This window comes from Salarias fasciatus, chromosome 18 (genome assembly GCF_902148845.1).
Source record: "Salarias fasciatus chromosome 18, fSalaFa1.1, whole genome shotgun sequence".
In the NCBI taxonomy this organism is placed as follows: domain Eukaryota; kingdom Metazoa; phylum Chordata; class Actinopteri; order Blenniiformes; family Blenniidae; genus Salarias; species Salarias fasciatus.
Genome location: NC_043762.1, coordinates 10,036,921 through 10,058,792, shown reverse-complemented (window position 1 = coordinate 10,058,792; position 21,872 = coordinate 10,036,921). Strand labels below are relative to the sequence as shown.

The window sequence follows — 21,872 nt, the reverse complement described above, 5'->3', positions numbered from 1 at the left end:
CAGGTCTGAACCCCCGGAGCTTTGCTTTATGAAGAGAAAAGCTCTGAGTAGCCTTGCAAATATGGCCACACTGTCCTAGAAAGCAGTGGAGAAAACAAAGATGGTTAGAAAGACGTGTACCTAAAAAGGAAAGGAGCGGATAAAAAAACATGAGCAGTTTTCACATTGGAATAATTAACGGTACTGTTTTGAATGAATGTATCACTTTGGTTTTCATGATATGAATTGACTCTGAAATATTTTTATTGCACTATTGAAATATTTTTAGACTGAACTGTTGAAATAAGCCTTGATGCAAAACTAAATGAATCATGCTCCTCTCGACGAGAATTATATTTTGAGCTGATTGCACTGAATAGACCTCCTGATAAAGACATTTTTATGAATTTTCATGAACATCTGTGATAAAATTTGCAGATGTCACTCTGCAGAAAGTTTTCATTTTGGGATGCAAGTTAAGTGTCCATAGTTGTATTTACTTAAGTAGTTGGAAGTACTTATTATTCATCTTGAGACTTTGTCAGCAGACTTGTTTTGTTGGTAAATTCGCTGACTTTGCACCCAAAAAGAAGACACTGTGTGGCACTTCAGATGGATGCACCAAGCTTTTTCCGCAAATTGATGCTTGAAGGACATGAAATATTTTCGACCCGGTGACTTTGTTGTTTGCCGCAATCACTCTAATCTTAGAAATTTTCATATCTGCTGACCCGCTCCTTGTTAAGATTTTCCTCGCAACATTCGCGATCCCTTCAGGAAGGAACCTATTGATTTTCCTTGACCTGCATCACTATTCAAATGGAGCTCAAGGACTCGTTGACAGGGAATAACGTCGCCTTTTTTTGTATTCTGCACCAGGATTTTTCTGACATTGCTCAAAATTCAATCTACTGCCAATCATAAACCTGCATGTGGGGATGTGCAGTGATTTTCTCTTTCTGGTCTCGTCTTGATTAAAAATAAGGGGAAAATAAAGATGGAGCAGACGGCGAATGGGAGGAAAGAGAGCAAAGACTCAATATAAAAATATCACTTCATTTTCTCTCTGTTTGCCTTCTGATCACTCCTATTGATCCGTGTCTACTCTTCAGTCCATCAGTCTGTAATCAAATCATCCATCCAGTCTCGCACTCCATCATAAGGTCCTTTTTTCTTTACTGTCCACCTCCTTCAATGTAATAAAGCTCCATTGCCAAGAAATCATATTTATTTTTAAGACATGTAATCCTTCCTCATATATCGATCGTAATGCCTCTTTTTATTGGTGCACAGTGTAATCAAATGTCACCTCCATGAAGGTCCTGGCAGGAGAGATTTCCTCTGTATCCCTAAGATGAACTTTTAGAAAAAAAAAAACAACTTAATAGAGAATGTTTTTTTCTGTTCATGAAATCAGAAAAATCACATTAGTCCATCAACTCCCAAAGTTTTTGTTTGTCTCTGTGAAGTTGGAATTGGCTTTCCCTAAAGAATTTTATAATACATTTTTAATGACTGACGCGCCCTCTTCTCAGCAGAAGCGCAAACATTGTCGCTCAGTTCTTTGTGTGCAGAAATGCACCGAACACTTTGGAGCTGCTGGTGCTCATCTATCATTAATGATCTCTCTACATGTTTCCTTTTTCAGATGAGACATTATCACATATTTGGCATCGGTTTCAAATGCTGCTATGCAGATATATTCTCCAGTGACGAGAGCGGGAGTCTGACCCTGGCATGATCGTCTCTGTGGGACGGAGAGATATTACAATATTCATTCCAGTCGAAGAACTCTTCACCTTTGCCCTTCTCACTGTGAGGTTTTTTTTTTCCTTTTTCTTTTCGTTTCTCTTCTCCAGACGGGGCTTCCTCCTCCGAGCCCCGGCGTCTCGCCTCGCTCGGCAGCCTGCTGGACGATCAGCACTGGCACAATGTGGCGCTGGAGCGACGCAGCTCTCACCTCAACCTCACCGTGGACAAACACACGGAGAGAGTTCAAATCCCCGCAGAGTTCAGCCACTGGGACATCGAACAGGTGCAGCGCTTCACCACCAATCAAGAAAAGACGCTTAATATAAATATAGAACAAGAACTATTAATTCACTGTTTATGCTGACATGAGAGTCTGTGCACTATTGTCTTCGTCAAGCTGACGGTGGGAGCAGTTCCAAGACTTGATCATCAGAAATCGGTCATTTCCAAGAGGAGCTTCCATGGTTGCATAGAAAACCTGCTGTTCAACGGTCACAACCTGATAGAGCTGGCAAAACACAACAACCACCAAGTGGCTGTAGTGGTAAGTTCACTGAACCGACACAAACAGCAAGTCGTAGCCTACTGGGTAAATAATTCTCCTACAAAGCGTCATCATTGCAGTGTCTGATTGAGTAGAGGGTTTGGTAGAGAGAGCTGGAGTGTGGCAAGAGGAAAATGGAGCAAGAAAGCTTGAGAAATTGCTGGGTGTTAGCGTCCAGGCACACTCGTTGGGGTTTTTGTTTTGTTTTATGGCCGACAGTAACTGTTTGATTGGTGCGAGTCTGAAGCACAATCTAGCAAATGAAAGATCCTCCAGGGTTTCCTCAGTCTTTTTCAGAGGCAATCTGAGGGAAAAGAAAGAGTCAGAAACACGACTACGTTTCAAGTGGAAAGACATCGTTTTTTTACATTTTCATTTCATAAAAGTTTGATGTTTAATGTTTTGTAAAGATGTCCGTTTACACTGAAAGAGCAGAAATGCTAAAAAAAAAAAAAAAACTATGTTCCAATAGTTGGGTTTTGTTTGAGACCACTCTCTCTCACACATACACAGATACAGGCTTAACATTAAACATTAGATCATAAATATTTTGCATCTGTCAATGAATATTTGCTCATAATTTTGGACTTTGCATTTGTAAATCAAGTTTTGCAATCCAGGAAATAAATCTCACGAGCGCAGAGATTAGAGATTGCTATTACAGTGACTCTAATCTCTCAAACTATCAAGTCCAGGAGGATATGAACTGGGAGTCATGATAGTCTATAGGAAAACACTGTCACTGTCCATCTACTCACTCCTGTTAATGATGTTAATGGATTGATGTTTTCAGATTGCTTTTTCCGAATAACAGTGCTCTTTCTCTTGCCCCTTTTTGAAACCAGCAGTGACTGGGCTCTTATACTGAGGTTGTTGACTTTGTTGTTGTTTGTCATTCTTCCTCCTTATTTGATATGTCAATCAGTCACTTTGGCGTTGCATTGCATGGATGGTAAACTTTGCTGCAGTTTAGTTTTTTTTTTTCCGAAATGTTTATTATGTGGCCCTGGTACAAACCCAACCTCCATTTGTAAATCTAAATGTTTGTGCTCACAGTCTCATGAATTATGCAGCATTTTGGAAGTTTTTTTTTTTCTTTTCTCCCTTTTGAAAAGGTTTTTCTTATTATTATTACCGTGGTTGTCACAACTGTATGACTCAATTTGTTTGCTTTCCGTTTCTTTTCTTTCAAACTTTGAGGTAAATTATGGGCTTGTTCTGGTTTCTCCGAAAGCTTCCGCTGCTAAATGAGTTGCTGGTCTGGTCTTAATGAAGCCAAAATTTGGGAGTATAGCGGTTACATTCTTCTCACTAATGCCTCTTCGTCTTGGCTATTAGAACCTTCAGATGTTTCCACGGACAACAAGTGGAGCGAGCTCTTTGGAAAATCCCTTCTGGTCGGGGGGGTAACAAACACTTTCTCATTACAGTAAAGGTCTAGATGGGAGAAGATAACGTGAAGTCTTAGTAAAGTGGTGGGAAGATCCACATGCATGGCTGGAGATGTAATCGAGGTGGATTTAGAGTGGTGCTGGGGCTCTTGAGGTAAAAGCCACAAAGTTATGGTCCAATTTAACGTTGCGGCCAAATGGTGCTTCTTACGGCTCTGTGAGGGGGCATTAATATGAGGAAAGTAAAGAGTGTGGGCGGGGGAGGATTGGCATATTGTGGCCGGAGTCTGGAGCGAGACTTTTGAGGGTTTTTAAAGGTAAGTTTTCACTTTGCATTGTGCAGCAGCACAGCCACATGAATTATCGTACATCACTTTAACTGCACCACAAAGGGCTTTTAGGTGTCATCTGTGTTTCTGGAGCATTGTAAAGATAGCGGTGCTGGAATTCCCAGCAGAGATTCGGAACTGTAATATATTGCTGCTGCAGCCTTTGCAATAGAGCCAGTGTCATTACCACTACTCAAAACAATGGACTGTAGCAGAGATGTCAAGATATTACAGAACTGCCCATGCCGTGCACTCCCATTCTTTATCATTTCTACCTCCGAGCTGGGTGACTTTGGTACTTTGTGCATGCTTTCGTAATGCTTTGCTGTTATCATTATGGTAATATCAGTGTCCTCTTAAAGGAGACTTGCTGATGAGATCATTGTGACACGAGGGCACGCCCTCTGCAACTGATTAATATTCATGTTTTCTGTTGTTTTATCTCTCTAGTAATCATTTTCTCTCTCTTTCCTCCCCTGTCTCTCTCTCTCTCTCTTTCCTCTCAGGGCAATGTGACCTTTTCCTGCGCTGAACCGCTGTCTGTGGCCGTGACATTCACCGGCCCCCAGAGCTTCCTCCAGTTGCCGGGGACGACAACATCCTCCTCCTCGGCAGGCGTGTCCATCGGCTTCCAGTTCAGGACGTGGGACAAGGCGGGTCTCCTGCTCACCTTTGACCTCCCTCAGCACGGGGGCGTGGTCTGGCTGTACCTGAGCCAGGCCCGACTGCGACTGCAGATCCATAAAGCTGGGAAAGCGCTGCTGGAGCTCAGTGCAGGTGGGTCCAAACCCTGAAACCCTGTTGCCTTTGCAACTGGTGTAACTCAGTTCAAATCAGTCTGACTTGTTGGGAATTTTTTTTCCAACATTGTCGGTTGATGGCAACAGAACGACATCTGTGCTGGGTGATTTTAATTTGAATTCAGTCAGAAATCTCCTTTTCCAGGTAACCCACAGTTTCGCCTTTTCCCCTCTACCCCTCTTTGAAAGCTTCAAATCGCTTTCGTGACTTGGGTTAACCTGCTAAACCACCACATGCATGCGCAGCCTGTGTCTGCTGAACACAAGTTCCTTCGAGGTAAAAACTTTCCAAACTCCAAACAGGCTTGATAAAAGCTTCAGCTGGTAGCAGTGATGGGAATTCTGCAGCGGAATAAAACACAGAGCCTCCACAGCAGAGCTGCTTCCGCTTGTTGTTGACATGTCAGCCTGTGTTGGAGAACTCACTAAAAGCCCAGTTCCAAAATTAGCTGTAGTAGGTTGTTTACTGGAGTTGTGGAATAATGGTGAAGACACACATACACACACACACACACACACTGTTATCCAAATTGAAAAACTGGTCTAGTATGACATTTATAGAGATGATTAGAAGTTATGAATGAATGAATGAATAATTATAAAGATGTTTTTTTATGAAACAGTTTACTGTATTTTGTAAAAGAAGATTGAATTAACACTCCATTTATGTTGAGATTGTAGTCATTTTCAGTAGTAATTGTTTGATTTTTTTTTCCACTCTGCGCCACAACAAAGATAAACTTCAAAGTTTGATTTTAAAGGTGATTTTGGTGCCATTTTACTGTTCCGGGCCCTCAGTTAAAATGTGTTCCACATCCCTGTGCTGGAAGACAGAGGTTGAATGTGCGCTTTCTTTAATTAGCCTATATTGCAGCAGCTATCCCGCTAACTAATCCCACAAGATTCGTAAGACTTGAAGGAAGAGCGCGTCTTTTTCATCAAAAAGTAGAAGTGCGGAGCCAATATTATCTGTCACCTGTCACTGCCTGAATGTCAGCAGAATCAAGCTATTGGAAAAGCATTGCACTACCAGGTGTGACTTTAAAGATGCATTGATCAGATGTCAAAACCCAGAGGAGGATCATTTGAGATAAACATCACTATTCAGTGAAGGGGTTCAGAAGCCTCAACATTTTTTGTGATTCCATCTAATTTGCGTGCCATTAAGAAAACATGACGCAATGCAATATTTCCATTATTGTCTGCTGACTCAAACGTACTGCCTGCCATGCGCCCACGAGCACCCCCCCCCCCCCCCCCCCCCACCCGCACCCCTCCCCCTCCACCCCCCACTGTGACCACTCAGCAGCAGATGGCACCATTAGATGACTGGGGCGTGCTCTCGAAGTAAGCTTTGCCAGTAAGAAAAACAGAGGAGATAATGAGATATTGATCTGTTCCCTTCGCTCCTAACTACATACAGATCCACACGGCTGGCACGGCCCGCGCTCCACCTGATGCAGGTCAACCCTACAGAGGGGGTGGGGAGGAGGGAAACTCGCCTGTTCTTGCTGGATGTTATGACCAATCTATAAAATTGCTTGAAATCACGATTCATTGTGAGGAAGATGCGATTTAAAAGCTGCTTCCAAATAGCAGATTGCTGAATACGTGACAGGTGATTGAATATCTGATTACCTACATGAATATCCATGCTTGGCTGCAAACTTGGAGGAAAATCTTGCCAACATCTGCTGCCAGTCTTAATGGCTGGATGTGCATCCATGAGCATGTGAGGAACGATCCAATTTCCAGTGACGCATATTTTGGTGTCCAGGTGCTGCTCTGAATGACGGCCAGTGGCATGCGGTGGAGCTGAACTCCAAACGAGGCCGTCTGACCGTCACTGTGGACAAAGAGGAAGGAGGCAGCGCTCAGGCCAGTCCGGCGTTTCCTGTTGCTGTGAAGAATCACCTCTTCTTTGGTGGTAAGATCCTTCATGGTCATTAAACCTGCCTGTGGTTGTGAAATAATTGGGCAAAATTGGTTTAGGACTGAGCAATCTACTCTAAAAAAAATAACAAATTATCTCCTGATTTGCAGTAGCTATCAGTTATAGTCACAGTCTGCTCCATGCTTGAAGACACCCCTGATCTAAGGCATTCTTCTGTCTGATTTTACCTCATCTGCTTCTGTGCAGGCTGCCCTGCTGAAGACAACCATCCAGACTGCAGGAACCCATTTTCTGCCTTCCAGGGCTGCATGCGCTTACTGACTGTAGACAACCACAGTATGGATCTGATCAAGGTGCAGCAAAAGCAGCTGGGAAACTTCAGCAACCTGCAGATTGACATGTGTGGAATCATCGACAGGTCAGTTCATCCCCCAAAACGCTCTGTGACGTCAAAAAGAAAGCACCGTTTATGCTCTAATCATGTTGTCCTTATATGCATTAGAGCAAGACTTTTTCTTTTCATTTCATGTCAGTTTGTAACAACACTGAAGGCGACCTGCTCTCTGCTTCTAGATTTTGAATATCTTTCTTTTATCAGGAATGAGTTTCAAACTGTCAAGGGCTTTCGCCTATTGTATCTTAAATCCAACGCTTTCAACACTTGGCTGTCCTGATTCTGTTCAGGTCAAAAACAAGAGCATAAAAACACAACATGAACAGAAAAGAAATTTGAAATTAAATTTTTAAGAGCCTTTTTTTGCTAAATAACTGACTCAGTAGCTATGGAACCGAATGAGTGGCGTATGTTGATGTTACGATCTAGGATGGCAGGCAGTGTGAACGAAAGAAGAAGAAAAAAACAAAAGCAAATGAGTCCAGGATTTCTAAAAATAAGAAAAACATTTATTTGGCCATAGAAAAAAAAAAACAGTAAGTCAAAAACGTCTTCTGCAGAGAGAAACGGAAGACATTAATCCAGCAAACTCAGAAGGCTCCTCACAGCCGGACCTCTTGGATGCCCCTCTGTCAGGCAGGCTCGCCCTCTTTATCCTCCACTTCCAATCAGCCTAATTGACTTCAGGTGTGTGTCTCACCTGCAGCCCAAGCAGGCGAGAGGAAAAGCAGTGATCACAGAGGGGAAAACCCCACAGTTTTGAAAACATATTACAATAGGAAAAATATCCACACCCAAATCTATTTTTAAATCAAACCATACACTGTCAAACATTCACACTAATACTGATTTAAGTGATAGAGGAATGTGCACCCTCCTCATACAATATCAGCACAGATTCTATGACCTCATGGCAGTTCAGTCCAGATCACTAACTCCAACTAGGTGTGAGGCAAATCTTCATTTATGAGTTTCTTTGTTTTTTTTTTTTAATATTTTGAAGCTACTAGGAGTGTGGGTTGAACCCACACAGCCTCTTGTCCAGTGGGTCTTAAGTTAAATGCCTCAACAACTCGGCTCTTCTGGTGACTCACATTGAGTTCAGTCAAAACCAACTTTAATAACCTATTCTCATTTTAACGAGAGTCAACATTAAATGGATCCAATTTCTCCTCCTGGGGTTGTGAGTGAAGCCCAACTTCTGGGCATCTTGATGCCAGTGACAAAGCTACTCTTCAGATTTCAGAGGCTCCTTCAGGATTTGCGATTAAGCCAGCTTTCAGCATTGAGTTTGTTAGTATCAGACAAGTTCAGCTTTCACCTGATGTGCTTCTGCTGTTTTAGAAGTTCTGCTATATGAGAGAGGGGTGGGGGACACAAACAATTACCTCAGCTTTGATCATCATATCTCTGCCAGTGTGGTCATTGTACCAGGAGTGGGGTTCGAACCCACGAGGACGTCTGTCCATTGGATCTTAAGTCCAACGCCTTAACCACTCGGCCATCCTGGTGATGCCTGCTGGTTGTTTCGGTCTTCATAAATATGTTTTAAAAGGTGTGATAAAAAGATTCACACCGAGAACGGATCATGAACCCGTGAGAGCCGATTCTGAGTGCATCTCTGCTGTAGCCCGAATCAAAGTGTTTGTCAAGCACACGACTCACGCAGGTAAATGAGTCATGTGGAGAAATATCCATTTTTATTCATTATCATCATCATCAGAAAGTTTTGGATTCAGAAGGTTTTTGTAAACAACTGGGAAAAAAAGATGTTTCACAAACATAAATGCCTCTGTTAGAGCTCTTCTAAAAACCCAACTTTGTATTATTTTTTTCCCATTCGAAAATGAAAGTAAGGCAGCTAATGAAAAAACCCTTTTATGAATATTGCGCTAAAACAAGAAACTGCAGTCAGTGATTTGACAGTGAGCAATAACAGTTTTCTCTAAGAAGGAGCCTTTTTGGTTGTTTTGAAACATAATTTTTCTTTCATTTTCTTTGCTGGCACAGTAATTTATTTCTAAGGTGAAGTGGGATGGCGTTTTAAAGAGAGCGAGAGAGCCTGCACCACCCGGGAGACACACTCACAGGATCACTCCACATTAGGAGCAGATGCCTATTGTTCGGTGGAGACCGCTGCTGTGAAATTGGCACAGTGACAGCAGCATTCCTGCCGATGTGTATTTCCTCTGTCGTTTACTTTTTTTCCAGTGCGGCAGACATGTTCAATCTGTTGCCATAAGCGTGTGGACGGTAACATCGGAATCAATTGTGAGATCAATTGTAAAACCCAGACCATTAAGGACAGCAAGCGTGCTCGAAAAGTCAACCTTACAAAAGCCTCATTGTCCATATTGAGTTTTTAAAGTTTATTCAAAAACACATTAATATGATTAAGTGAGGTGGAACATCTGAGAATACTGCCACAGCGATTCCAACAAGAAGAAATAAAAATTGACCTTTTCTACTGGGTTATCAAATTTTCCATTATTCACTGCAGTAATAACTTTCTGGTCCACGCTGTCGTTTTCTTTTGTTGTCTGTCTGAGGGTTTGATTGGCACTTAGAGGTGCAATTAGTTTAATGTACGACTGGAAAAAAAAATACATGGGATTTGTGACAGAAAAAAGAAAGGCAACATTTGGTTCAGTAAAGGCGGGCTGGGAAAGGGATTTGAACTTTACGTTTATGATCACATTAAGTAATGACCAAAAAAAAGTAATAGAGTGAATATAAAATACTTAAAGAGGAAAAGCAATAAGGGAGCTTCTGAAGACACGACAGAAAGAGCTAAATGTATCAGGATTTGAAAATAGAACTCAAATTAGAAATATACCTTTTAAAGAAGAGACTTCAAAACAGCAGTGCAAGAGAAAATTTGTTCTGTGAAATATGGATAATTGACCAGGAAATTGGGAGAAATTGAGGTGTTGTTCAGAGGGCTTGAGCCCCTACAGAGAAAAAAACCTGAAAAACAAAACCCACATCCATTATTTTCTCTGAGGCTTAATCCGACAATAAGTCACAGGATGCTGGACACGATCCCAGTTTGGCGAAATGCAGATTTTACCAGTCCATCACAGAACAAACACAGAACCACAGGCGGCCACAAATATTCAATTCAGAGAGACTCATTCACCTGAGACATGTTTTTGGACTGTGGAAACACAAATCCATTACTCTTGTGTTTTTTTTCTAAGTTTTGCCTATCACCAATTTACATATACTCAACTGAGTCTATTATTCAACAAGCAACCTCTCAAACCCCAAATGCATGCTGCGTAATGGAAAGTCCTGTCTTGAAATCCAACCTGGCTCTTCTTGCTGTGATATTTATGGGCTATTAGTAAATAGTCATATGCCTTTCTTTACATTTTTTGCAGAAAAAAAAATGGGTTAATACGGTCAATAGGGCTTTAAATCAGCCACGCTGGTGAGATATGCAAGTTTCTGACAAGGTAAAACTCAAGACTGTGAAACAATTTGCTTAACAAGCTTATAGTGCTGCCACTGTGTCTCGATCAGGGTTTTCCAACTCTGATCCTCGCAGACCAGTGACAAGCATGTTTTAGATCCCTCCCAGTCGCAGCACATCTGATTCCAATGAGGGGCTTGTCATAGGACTTTTTTTTACAAGCTGGTCGATGATGTTAACTTTAGATTGAGGTATGATGAAGCAGGGAAAGACCTAAAACGTGCACGTGACCAGCAGCCCACAAGAGCCACTGGTCTAGATGTTCGATCCACGTGGTGAGCTGATACCAGTTTACCAGGAGTGGGGTTCGAACCCACGAGGACTCTTGTCCATTGGATCTTAAGTCCAACGCCTTAACCACTCGGCCATCCTGGTCACCTGCAGGAAAATCTACGTCCTGATCAAAAGTACAATCTGATCCGCATACCTTTTTGGAAATTCATTTTTGATTTTTTTTTTTTCTCGCAAAAATGACCATACTATTGAGGAATTAGTTATTGAACAGAGAGTCACACATATTCATACTTGAAATCTTTGTGTATTGAGACGGCAACAACATTCAGTGCTGTTTAAAATATAAATAAAAATATTTTATTGATGCAGCTGTCAGAACAAGAAACGATGCCAGCAAGAGTATTGACAATGAACCAAATTGGAAAAAAAAAGAACATCATCCCTGCGGTGGAGCTCTGCACAGCTGGATGAGAAGTCAACATGGCTTAGGCATCTCTTTAAAGTCTTTTTAGATGCAAAATCCAAATTAAATTCAAGATTATACTCATGCATTATCAATTAAAATGAGCTCCGTTAAATATCTTTCTGTGTAATTCTCAGATTGTATTATGGCACAAAAGGAGTGCAAACATGTGCTGTGTGTTGGTGAGAGTGCAGGCTGGGAACTTAAACCTCTGGAGAGGAGAAACAAAGAGAGAGGAGGGACGGAGGGAGAGCAGAACCAATCCTTTACTGTTCTGGTGTCACGCCAAAGAGCAGCACAATTAATGAGACAATTACAACAATTATAAGCCTGCCTCTGGGGTGCTGGAGGACACACACACACACACACACACACACACACACACACACACACACACAGCATACAGTTAATTGAATGTAAACACTGACATACACACAAATATTGAAATAACCGCATATCCTCGCCAGATAAGGAGAATCTGCTCCAGTGATTTTAATTAAATGGTTTCGGCGTTATTATTCAGCAGAATACAGTTCCTCCACGGATCAGACCGCTCACTGGAACAAACCTTCAAAAGCAAAAGAGAGGGGAAAAAAAAAAAAAAATCTGTATTCCAGTAAAGACAGAAAATCCACCATATGGTCTCCCGCTGTAATCTTGCTGATTGAATTTTGGGCTCATGGGATATACTGTACAGTAAAGTCAGGTGGAAAATGGACTCGGCACGTCAGCACGGTGCTTATACTTCACAGCGGGTTATTACTGTATGTGTGCAGCTATGTGTGTGTGTGTGTGTGTGTGGGGGGGGGGGGGGGGGGGGGGGGGGGGGGTGCGCTGCAGAGTTCTTGCCAGCAGCAAATAGCATTATTATCCAGAGCAAACACTCCATTAACAGCACAAATGGAGTGCAAACCCACCAGGAGCGCAAACATCAGCCCCACGCCATATGCTATAGAAAGCCTGCTTACTTTAGCTTAACACATGCAATGAAAATGAAATACTAAAGCGCATGCTAATCACTTTAATAACTGTCTTTATTCAATGCTTTCACCGTCATTTATTCTTGTCTTTGTGGTTGCCGTCAAATCTTTTTTCTTAGCTCATCTTCCTTCTTCAAAGAGTGTCATGAAACGACTAAATGTCTTCACCAGATTTTTATTGACTTTTCAACAGAAGCGCGGCGCGCGATCCGAGGGAAGACAGCGGAATGGGGTTATCTGAAAGGTTACACACGGTGGCCGCAGCTTTTGGTTTTGTTTGGCCAAATTGGCCATATGGCCGACGAGATGCTGGGAGGTGGTGGGAAGATGAACTGTGATTTAGTGTGTAAAAAGGGGGCAGCTCTCCAGGTGCCTCGGCGCTAAGCTCAGAGGATGGATGTGTGTTTTTAGATGAGGCTGTTTCCAGTCTGGAGGGGACCCAGCTGGTCAGCCGTCCGGGGTCATCTGTGTGTGAAGCAGCCTTTCTGCTATATGTGTGTATGTGTGGTGTGTGTGTGCGGTATTCTTTTCTCTTATTAACAATTCATCCCCAAGAAGTTTCCTTTGTGCCCAAGCCGGCATTTTTAACATCTGTCTTCGAGGCGGCTTTACTCGGCTCAGGGTGCTGGAATGCCTGAACAGGAACACGAACGGTCTCAAACCAGTAGTAATGTCACGATGAGTGCGAAACACCATGTGACCTTGAATTTCTGACCGGAGCGCAGAAACAAAGCACAGGCTGGTCGACTGCTGTGAGGAAAATTAAAAAAAACATCATAAAGTGCTGTTGGGTTTTTATTTCCCGCTTCGTCCACACAGATCCATTAAAATAAAAAAAAAAAAGTGTAGAAATTTCCGTTAAGATCCACTGGGAGGACCCTGAGTTGATCCCAGACTGAACCTGCGTTGACACAACAACGTTTTGAGGTGAAATTGGAAAACTTCCGTTGCGTTTTGGGTGTCTGTTTACACGAAAACCGTGTTCAGTTGCACTAAAAATGAGACTTTTTGAAAACGACTCCCAACGTAAATGTTAAAGCTTAGGTTGTGAAATATTAATGCAAAATCACCAGATTGAGTTGTAGATTGCTAAGACGGAACTACTTACTAAATATGGCGTCTGGGCGTAGTGATTTCATAAGAAAAAGTAGTTCCCAGTATTTGCTTCAGTGTCGTAATGCTACAATATTATTTGTTGGTGTTCCACAGCGTAGTGAATGTGCGGATTATAACCTGTCCACCAAAGTGTTTGGGGGATGTTGGATTTTGTATTTGATGAGTTTGACGAGGGGGAACAAAAATGCCATCCACTTCCATTGTGTCCGTCCCGAAAACCTTCCCCAACTCGCCTCTGAATAAAGAACAGCTCGCCCTCACAAAAAAAGTATGCTGTTCGAAATGACAAAGGAATTGCGCTAAATGGGTCAATTTGCCAAAATGTTGAAGTATCCCTTTAAGCATTCTGAAACACTGCTACTGCGCATGTGCACGACAGTCGTAGTGAATTGTTCTGCACTTCAGCCCATGTGCATGTAGATGGACAATAAGAGCGTTTGCCTCCAGAGCGTCATGACTCCCGGTCCATTTTCTCCTGGACTCGGTAGTTTTAGAGTTGACGGCCACGTTAACAATCCAACATGGTCGTCTGTCCATATGAATGTTTACGCTCCATTATTAATTTTTATGTTGTATTGATGTCTGTGCTGTGTGTGTGATTTCCTTCCTGGAAGTGGATCTGGAAGCAAGCAGCACTCCTCGTCTCATGAAGAGAAAATGTATTCGATGGTCTTATTCAAGGACACAACCCAGAGAATCTCATGACCGCAGCACAGTTTCAGGCTGCGACCCTGTGACCCCTGAGTCAGATACTCAGTCAGATACAAGACGGGGATGCTACCAGAGACACATTCTCTCCTTCCCACATTTTCAAGATTTTTTTTATCCACGTCTGAAAAAAAGTGAAACAAGCTAAAACCTCTCCAACCTCGTCTGATTATCTGGCAGCGCCACAGGTCGGCTGATTAACCCAAGAAATGTGTTTCCAGCTGAACCCAGGCATGAAAAATAATCATCCAGCTAAATGCTGAGCAGCTCACTCTACATTAAAGCAGTATCGAGATAAATGAAGGGGGGGGGGGGGGGGGGGGGGGGGGGGGGGGGGGGGGGAAATGCACTGAATGCACTGAAGCAGGCTGACAAGCTGCTGAGTCAGCAGTTTTATCCAAACAGGAGGTAGCAGATTCTGTGAAGTCGTCTGTTTTCTCCTCTTCGGTCGGTTTGAAATGAATACGCAAACATTAACTCGAGTTTGCATTTAGCATTCATAACACACTCATTCATTCCTTAATATCGGCTGATAAACCCAATCAAGCACACTGAAATTATTGTTATCGGTTTGTGTATGTGTGTGTGTGTGTGTGTGTGTGTGTGTGTGAGTGTGTGTGTGTGTGTGTGTGTGTGTGTGCGAATCAGCCATTTGGAGCAAACCACCGGTACAAAACACTGTTATCTAGATGCAAGAAGAAAAAGGGCTTCCAAAAGAAGCCAAGACAGGATCAATATAAAGATAGCTTGAAGCACATTGTTTGTAAGCTATACTATTTATCAAGCGGCCTGGTACCACCAAGTCAGCAAAGTCTGCAAAGACCTATAGACGAATGGGTTACAAAACAACAGCTGGACCATGAAAAGGTTTTCTTAGATGGGAAAAAAAGAATCAGACTGTCTTTTGTTGTATCAAAACGTACTATTCAGTTGTTTTGCTTTCTTGATATCAGTTTTCATTTGATATGAAAATGGATGCAGTCTCCATAAAAGCTCATTAATACAGGATGTTAATGTGAGATTTGGTCTCTAAGCATTCCAGTTTGGTGCTGAAACTCTTCAGTTCCAGTTTTCACTCAAAAACATAACATTTATTTGCAGACAGATGGGAGCGTGAAAGTATTTTTTTAAGGCATCCAGTGAGACGTGAAGCTTTTTTTTTTTTCCTGCAGGTTGAGAAATACAATGTCATTTTGGTCAATTTTACACTTTCCAGCAGACTCTCACTCCATATCATTAACAGATAATTGGAAATGATTCTAAAAAGTAGGTCTTAAAGTATTGAGTTGTAATTCTCCATTTCTAAATATTTCAGCGAGAGCCTCATAAACATTTAGGAGCAAAAACTAATTAACTGTCGTATTGATTCAGAGGCAAAAAATGACGTTCATCTCCAGTTTTGATCGAACTCTTTGTGTTTTAGTTTTCATCTCGCAGCCCATGCTCTTTTCATCTCCCCTCGCTTCACCATCGCTCGGACTGCACACACACACACACACACACACACACACCGGTATCTCCCTCCCAAAGGAGAAGCAGAGGAACTTTTTTAGCCTGAGGTTTTACACACACCTGCCTTCCCTTTCAGGGTTTTCTCCCTCAGCCTTATCCTGAAGAGGCTACCTACATGGTAGAAGGAGGAGTTGTTCTGGGAGTTTCCTCCTTAAACACTCCCAACCTGCAAAGCAGCACATGCTTGGAATAGACGATCGGTGCACCAGGTGGGCCAGATGCACTGTGAAACCACTGCAGGTCCGCCCCGCTCCCAGATCCCTCAGCGTTTAGCTGTTGAGTTACCGCAGGGGTGCAGGAGAAACACAGAAACTCGGCTTAACTCCAGATGAGGTTTATAATAAAGCTGATGCTGAACACATGAAACACACGGTTTGTAACGGGGAGGGTGAATTTCTCTAACAACAGATGCCGTGCACAGCTGGTGAAATGAAAGGATTATTACTCCTCCAACCATGTAGTGTCTTCAAACAATGCGTGTGAAGAAGTTCCAGAGAGTTTTTGTTTTTCCGCTTCATCAGCCTCCCACAACATGCCGCCCGAACGGAAAACATGACCTCCTCCGAATATTACAAAGAAAACATTTTCTGTATTTTTCCCTCTTCTGACCCTCCCACACACGTTTGGCCATGAAGCGAATAGCATGCCTGACTGAACAGGTCCTCAAATGCTTTCTCTCCACGTAATGGAACGGCTTCATGTAACAGACTCATTTTGGAAATTATTTCAAGCGGAGAAACAATTTTAGAAGAGTTTGAAACTTTTTTTTTTTCCCGTTTTTTTCATCAGTATCCAGCAACTCAACATATAAAAAGTGGGAGAGTTCTTATAAAATCATAAAAGCTCCTCCAGCTGCTGTTACAAACAAATAAAATCGAGTTTATGTCTCTTGATGGATGGAGATAAAAGGTGTGTTCTGGCACCCACTGAAAGGTTTTTGGCGATAAAAACCTGGCGAACAGTTCAAAAAAGTCTCAAAGCTGCTAAACCAAGTAAATTATTCCGTAAACTTGCTGTCTCAGCTCTTATTAGAAGTATAAAGTTTTTTTTTCCGGAGTAGTCAAAAGGAGAACTTTCACCCACACACCTGTTGGCGCTCTCGCCCCGTCTCTCTCTTTCAGGTGTTCTCCCAGCCGCTGCGAGCACGGCGGCCGCTGCAGCCAGTCCTGGACCGTCTTCCACTGCAACTGCTCCGACAGCGGCTACAACGGCGCCACCTGCCACAGCTGTGAGTCCACCGAACATCAGCATGCAGGGAGCCGGTCGCCAGTCAGCCAGAAGACACGGTCGGCTAAAGAGCCGAGGTCAAACGGGACGGATCGTAATAAGTATTGGCAGAAAAAAAAAAAAAGTACCTGAATCTCCGTCACATTACGGTCAATTATCCCTCAATCCGCCTTTTACACCACTTTATCCAGCTGAGGGTCACAAGATCCTGAGTCCTGTGACACACACACACACACTTAAGGGTAATTTTCAAGCCGCATTTAACAAGGGAGGAAGCTGGAGTTACACACACACACACACACACACAGGTGAGAGAGCTTACCACTACACCACCATGACATGATGTATGTCACTAATAATAGAAATTCAATTGTAATTGTATATTTTATAATAGTGGACATGTTAATAATTTTTGAAACGACAAATTATTTTGGGACGATAAAGTAATTCAATGATTTTCAGCAGCATATCTACGATATTCCAGGTTTCCAATCTTATCTACAAGGTTGGGGCCTCGCTAAGATTCAAGACAACAGAAATCGATATGATACAATAAGGTACAATACTGTACATGAAGAAGTATTATAAAATTTTAACAATAACATGAATATACATTAGACAGTAACCCATGCCAGTATATACAATGTCTTACACCGCAGCCCAAATTGACATATTGTCAGTATTTCCTGCAGATTTAAGGGTGAAAGTGTCTGGCTCTGTTGGACCAGCAGCGTTGGCGATTTTTCAAACCTTTCATTTGATGGCGAGAGATTGATTAGTTTTGATTAGTAGAGTAGTGGTTTGTACTCCCATCTTAGATTAAGAAGAAAATATCCCAGAGTGCGCCGGGTTCTCCCTGTGCATGTATGGATTTTCTGATTAACTGTGTAATCAATATGAGGGTCTAACTGCAAACGAAACAGCATTTTTAATTTTTAATTTATCTATCTATTTAATTCACTGCTTTCACATCTAATTTTAAATAGATGTGAATCCAAATATATCTAAATCTGTAGAGTTTAATTTGGATTTCATTAAAGTTCCTCTTTTTAAAACGTTACAAATTGATGGTTTTCCAGATTTCCCATATGTTTTAGGTTTTACACGTGTGAATTCATTTAATTCTTACTGCTGATCACTTGTGGCAACATCCGAAATATGAATTTAAACGCAGACTACAAGCAAGTAGTGCATGTTTATTAGCATGTGTGTTTCCTCCTCACTGATCAGCGCAGGAGTGTGTGACGCCGTCGACTCGGAGTGTGTATTACAGTAATCCTGCACCTCCTCAAGCGTTCGCTCGAGTGAGAAATAAAATGAGCTGGAAACTTTCAGGCCGAGGAGGCAGCGAAGCACATCTCTCCTGCCCGTTGAGGACCTTCATGTTTTGCTCTGCTGATCAGATAAAATGTGTCAAAAAGTTTCTGGATCTAATTAATAATTCGGGAAGTAATCAACTCGTTTCGCAAAAATGGAACCATCTGATGGACTGTGATGTGTTTGGTGACCCAGATCCCATCGAAAAGTAATTCATTTAGAACGAGCACATGTAAAACACACACACTCACACACACACACACACACGGAAAGTCTTCCTCTTCACTGTGTGAAGATAATGTCCTTGATTTATCAAACTCATGCGGCTGAAACACACCACAGTTAAATGAGCCACGAGGATTCATCGAAACAGCTTCAGCGGATAAAAGACTTTTCCTCTGAATTATGTTGGACTCAAATTAATGACGTGTTTCCAACAATCGACTGAAAGCTGCATCGCTCCTTGCTTCAGTCTGTTAAAAAAGTTGACCTTACACACGGAAAATCCAGAGAATGCTGCAGAGTGCATGCGATTGAGGAAAAAAAAAATCTACTGAATGGACAGTTTTTCACCACATGTAACACAGGATTTGCAGCAGACCGGGACATCTTGAGGCCCGGAGGCTTATACAGCTGCTTGACTGGCCCTCAGGGTGTCACCGCGAAATCCTGAATCAAATGAAGATGACTGTTATTATTGGCTTTGTTACGTCTAAAATGGTCACATTTTTCAAGCTATTGGCCGTTATTGCATTACTGGTGGGGTCTTGCGCCTTGGCTGGCAGAGCTTGTGAAACTGCTGTTTCACAGTGGAAGAAGTAGATGGTTAATGAAAAAATATCGGTTTTATCTACTGAACTCAAAAATGAGAAAAATGTAATCATGATTTCCAGACAAAGGCTTGGAAAGAAAAAGTGTAGCTGAGCAACAGTAGCCCATAAAAATCATCAAAAGCAAACAAAAAAGCTTTTTTTTTTCAATCAAGAAATACCTCATATTGAGCAAAAATCAAGTGAACTTATGTCTTAACCCTGTTGGCATTTGGCCCTTTGGGAAAATTAATCCATTTTTAAGTGAAAGCATGAATGATGGGTTTCCTCTTGAAACGTGGGGCCTTAGTTATCTACTCCTAACAGTAAAATACAGCAGAACCAGTGTGTGTGCTGAATGAGAATGGGACGACAAATGAGTGAAGATGACAGCCTGGAGACTGTTAATAACATGCTGTGCGGTTGCTGTCACCTCCATCTGTCCCTCCATCATCCATGGGAGGATTTCAAGCTGGCAGCTCCCACTTAAACACCCGGAAAACCTGTAATTCTGCAGGTGGCACCCGCACAGTCACTTAGCTCAGTCTTTACAGTGCAGCGGGGCTTTCCCCCCCCCCAAACACATCCTGCAAATGAGTTATGGCACAGCAAAGAAAGGTTTTCTTTTCGCAACTTGGGAACATTTTTCTAGGAAATTGCCTCCCTCTGAGAGATACTGTTGTACCTGTCACCCTCAGGGGAGTCAAATAAAGTATCTGTACTTGGTATTTTACTCAAGTAGGTTTTTTTGGGGGGGGAATCTGTGCGTTTTCTGAGGACTTTTTACTGATTTCACCAAAAGCAGCTGAGCTTTCTCCAGCTTGCAGTCTCCAAACTTTCTGGTTCGAACCTCTTTGAAGTCGATTCAGTTTTTCTTTTCTTTTGTATCAGTACTTCTACTCAACCGAAGCATACGAGTACTTCCTTCCACCTCTGGTTCTCCACGTCTCGGCGCATGAGTGATGTTCGAGGGGATATTGAGACTAAAGTGCCAATTACACAGTGAATACAACTTCGTAGATGAGTCGAGCTCATACGTGAAAATGACTGCTTTTGTGCTCATTCTTCTCAAGTCCGATCCTCAAGCATGAACAGAGGCGTTTCTTTTTCTTTCCTTTACAACACATGAGAGCGAGTGATGAATGAAAGGCCCTTTCCTGTGTTGTGCAGAAGAGATAAATAGTTGTGGGAACTTTTAGATATGGATTTGACTCGAAGTGTCTGAGAGCAGAAGAAATTCCAGAGGAGGAAGCCGTGCTGATAAAGTTTTATTTATTGAGGCCGTGCTTTCCCATCAGTCATCGCTATCGCTGTGCGTTGAGTTCCCCTTTAAGTCATGAGAATATACAGTACACGTAGCCTGAAGGCCTCAGTATACTTCCCCGTCGCCGCTACGTCGTTCCTACGACGTAGACGTCGTAGCCCTACGACGGGCTACGTCGGGCTACGTCGGGGCTTGACGTGCGCCTCCCGAAAATTGTGACTTCGCGTCGTTTCGACGCGTGGTGACGTGAACGTCGAGGGCTGTGATTGGTCCGCTTTCGCGTTGTTTATAGAATAAAGTAGAACTCACCCGAAATGCTTTTCTGATCCGAACAGTGCTTCGGGAGAAATTGAGATCCAAAACTGAGCGGCGCACATCCCTATACTGTTAGCAGTGTTAGCACTGTTAGCAGACGGGGCTATGTGTATAGCCGCTCCTCAAACGGCTTTAATCGTCCAAAAGCTCATTAGTTTCACCAATATTTCATCACGGTCCGCTCAGCCTCTCCTCCACGATAGCTCGGTGTCGCCAGATATGTCATATATGCAGATATATGTTCGGTAAATGCACGCGTGTCTAGATACGTACGTCTAGAAATCTATTTCTATAGATCTATGTCTAGGTAAAGCCGGAGCTACGGAAGCCGCATTGTTGTTGTGACTGCCAGCGGCTTGGCAGAGGAGGGCGTTCCCTTGACGCAGGAGCAAGATATGTTCAGTAGCGGCGTAGGGTTGTCGGCGTAGGAACGCCGTGGCGGCGACGGGGGAGTATACTAAGGCCTTAAGTTTATGAGACCCTGATCCAGTGGTTGAACCCCCTCCCGGCTCGTTGACGTCGATCTCATTGTTTCCCTCCCAGCCGTGTACGAGCAGTCCTGCGAGGCGTACAAGCACAACGGCAACACGTCGGGACATTTCTACATCGACGTGGACGGCAGCGGACCGATCAGACCGCAGCTGGTCTACTGCAACATGACAGGTGACACACACACACATTTATACACGTCTTTATAGACACTCTGCAACTTTTCCCAAACAAAAAAAAAACATTCAGTTAGTATTCATCCTGAGTGCAGGACAGGATGTGTTGAGTACATTCAGCTCATACAACTGCAAATGCAATGAATGTTGAACATGTTGCTGTTTCAGCAAATGGCCTAAAATCAGGGTTAGAAACTATCCTAGAAACATTCTCAAGAAGTGTTTTTTGTTTCCCTCTCTGTCTTCAGAAGAGAAGACGTGGATGGTGATCCAGCACAACAACACAGAGCTGACCAAAGTGCGGCCGTCTCCCAGCATGCCCCACCTTCTCCTCCACTTTGGTTACTCATCTAAAGAGGAGCAGCTTCAGGCGGCCATCAGCCAATCAGAGCACTGCGAGCAGCAGCTGTCCTACCACTGCAGGAAGTCCCGCCTCCTCAACACTCCAGGTGAGCTCTGGTTTTATCGGCTGATTCACTCCCTAAAAAAACAATGACGGTTTATTTTTAAATATACAATGAAAGATGACCTTTGTGTAATTTACATCCAGTCGGGAAAATTATTTATGCCTTTCCTTTTCATCTATTAAGAGTATTTTTTGGACTGTATTCTCTCTCACACACACATACTGTTTCTGTCTTTAATAAATTGTGTTCAATTTTTTTTAACTGTCTTGCTCCAACGTCTTTGTCTTTTTTTTTTAA

At 42.7% G+C, this 21,872-nt stretch overlaps 1 protein-coding gene and 2 non-coding genes across 3 annotated transcripts in view; 1 reads left to right on the top strand and 2 right to left on the bottom strand.

The window, feature by feature from the left end:
* LOC115405105 (contactin-associated protein-like 4) overlaps positions 1-21,872 on the top strand; it is a 106,912-nt gene that overhangs the window by 53,675 nt on the left and 31,365 nt on the right. Inside the window, exons 6-13 of the mRNA XM_030114563.1 lie at positions 1,839-2,014; positions 2,129-2,275; positions 4,502-4,772; positions 6,573-6,722; positions 6,936-7,107; positions 16,693-16,799; positions 21,047-21,166; positions 21,417-21,617. Of these exons, the coding sequence (XP_029970423.1) occupies positions 1,839-2,014; positions 2,129-2,275; positions 4,502-4,772; positions 6,573-6,722; positions 6,936-7,107; positions 16,693-16,799; positions 21,047-21,166; positions 21,417-21,617 (1,344 nt within the window). The remainder of the gene's footprint in view (positions 1-1,838; positions 2,015-2,128; positions 2,276-4,501; positions 4,773-6,572; positions 6,723-6,935; positions 7,108-16,692; positions 16,800-21,046; positions 21,167-21,416; positions 21,618-21,872) is intronic.
* On the bottom strand, positions 8,512-8,594 carry trnal-uaa (transfer RNA leucine (anticodon UAA)). The gene has a single exon. It is a non-coding gene; the product is annotated as a tRNA-Leu (tRNA).
* trnal-uaa (transfer RNA leucine (anticodon UAA)) lies at positions 10,851-10,933 on the bottom strand. Its single transcript has one exon. It is a non-coding gene; the product is annotated as a tRNA-Leu (tRNA).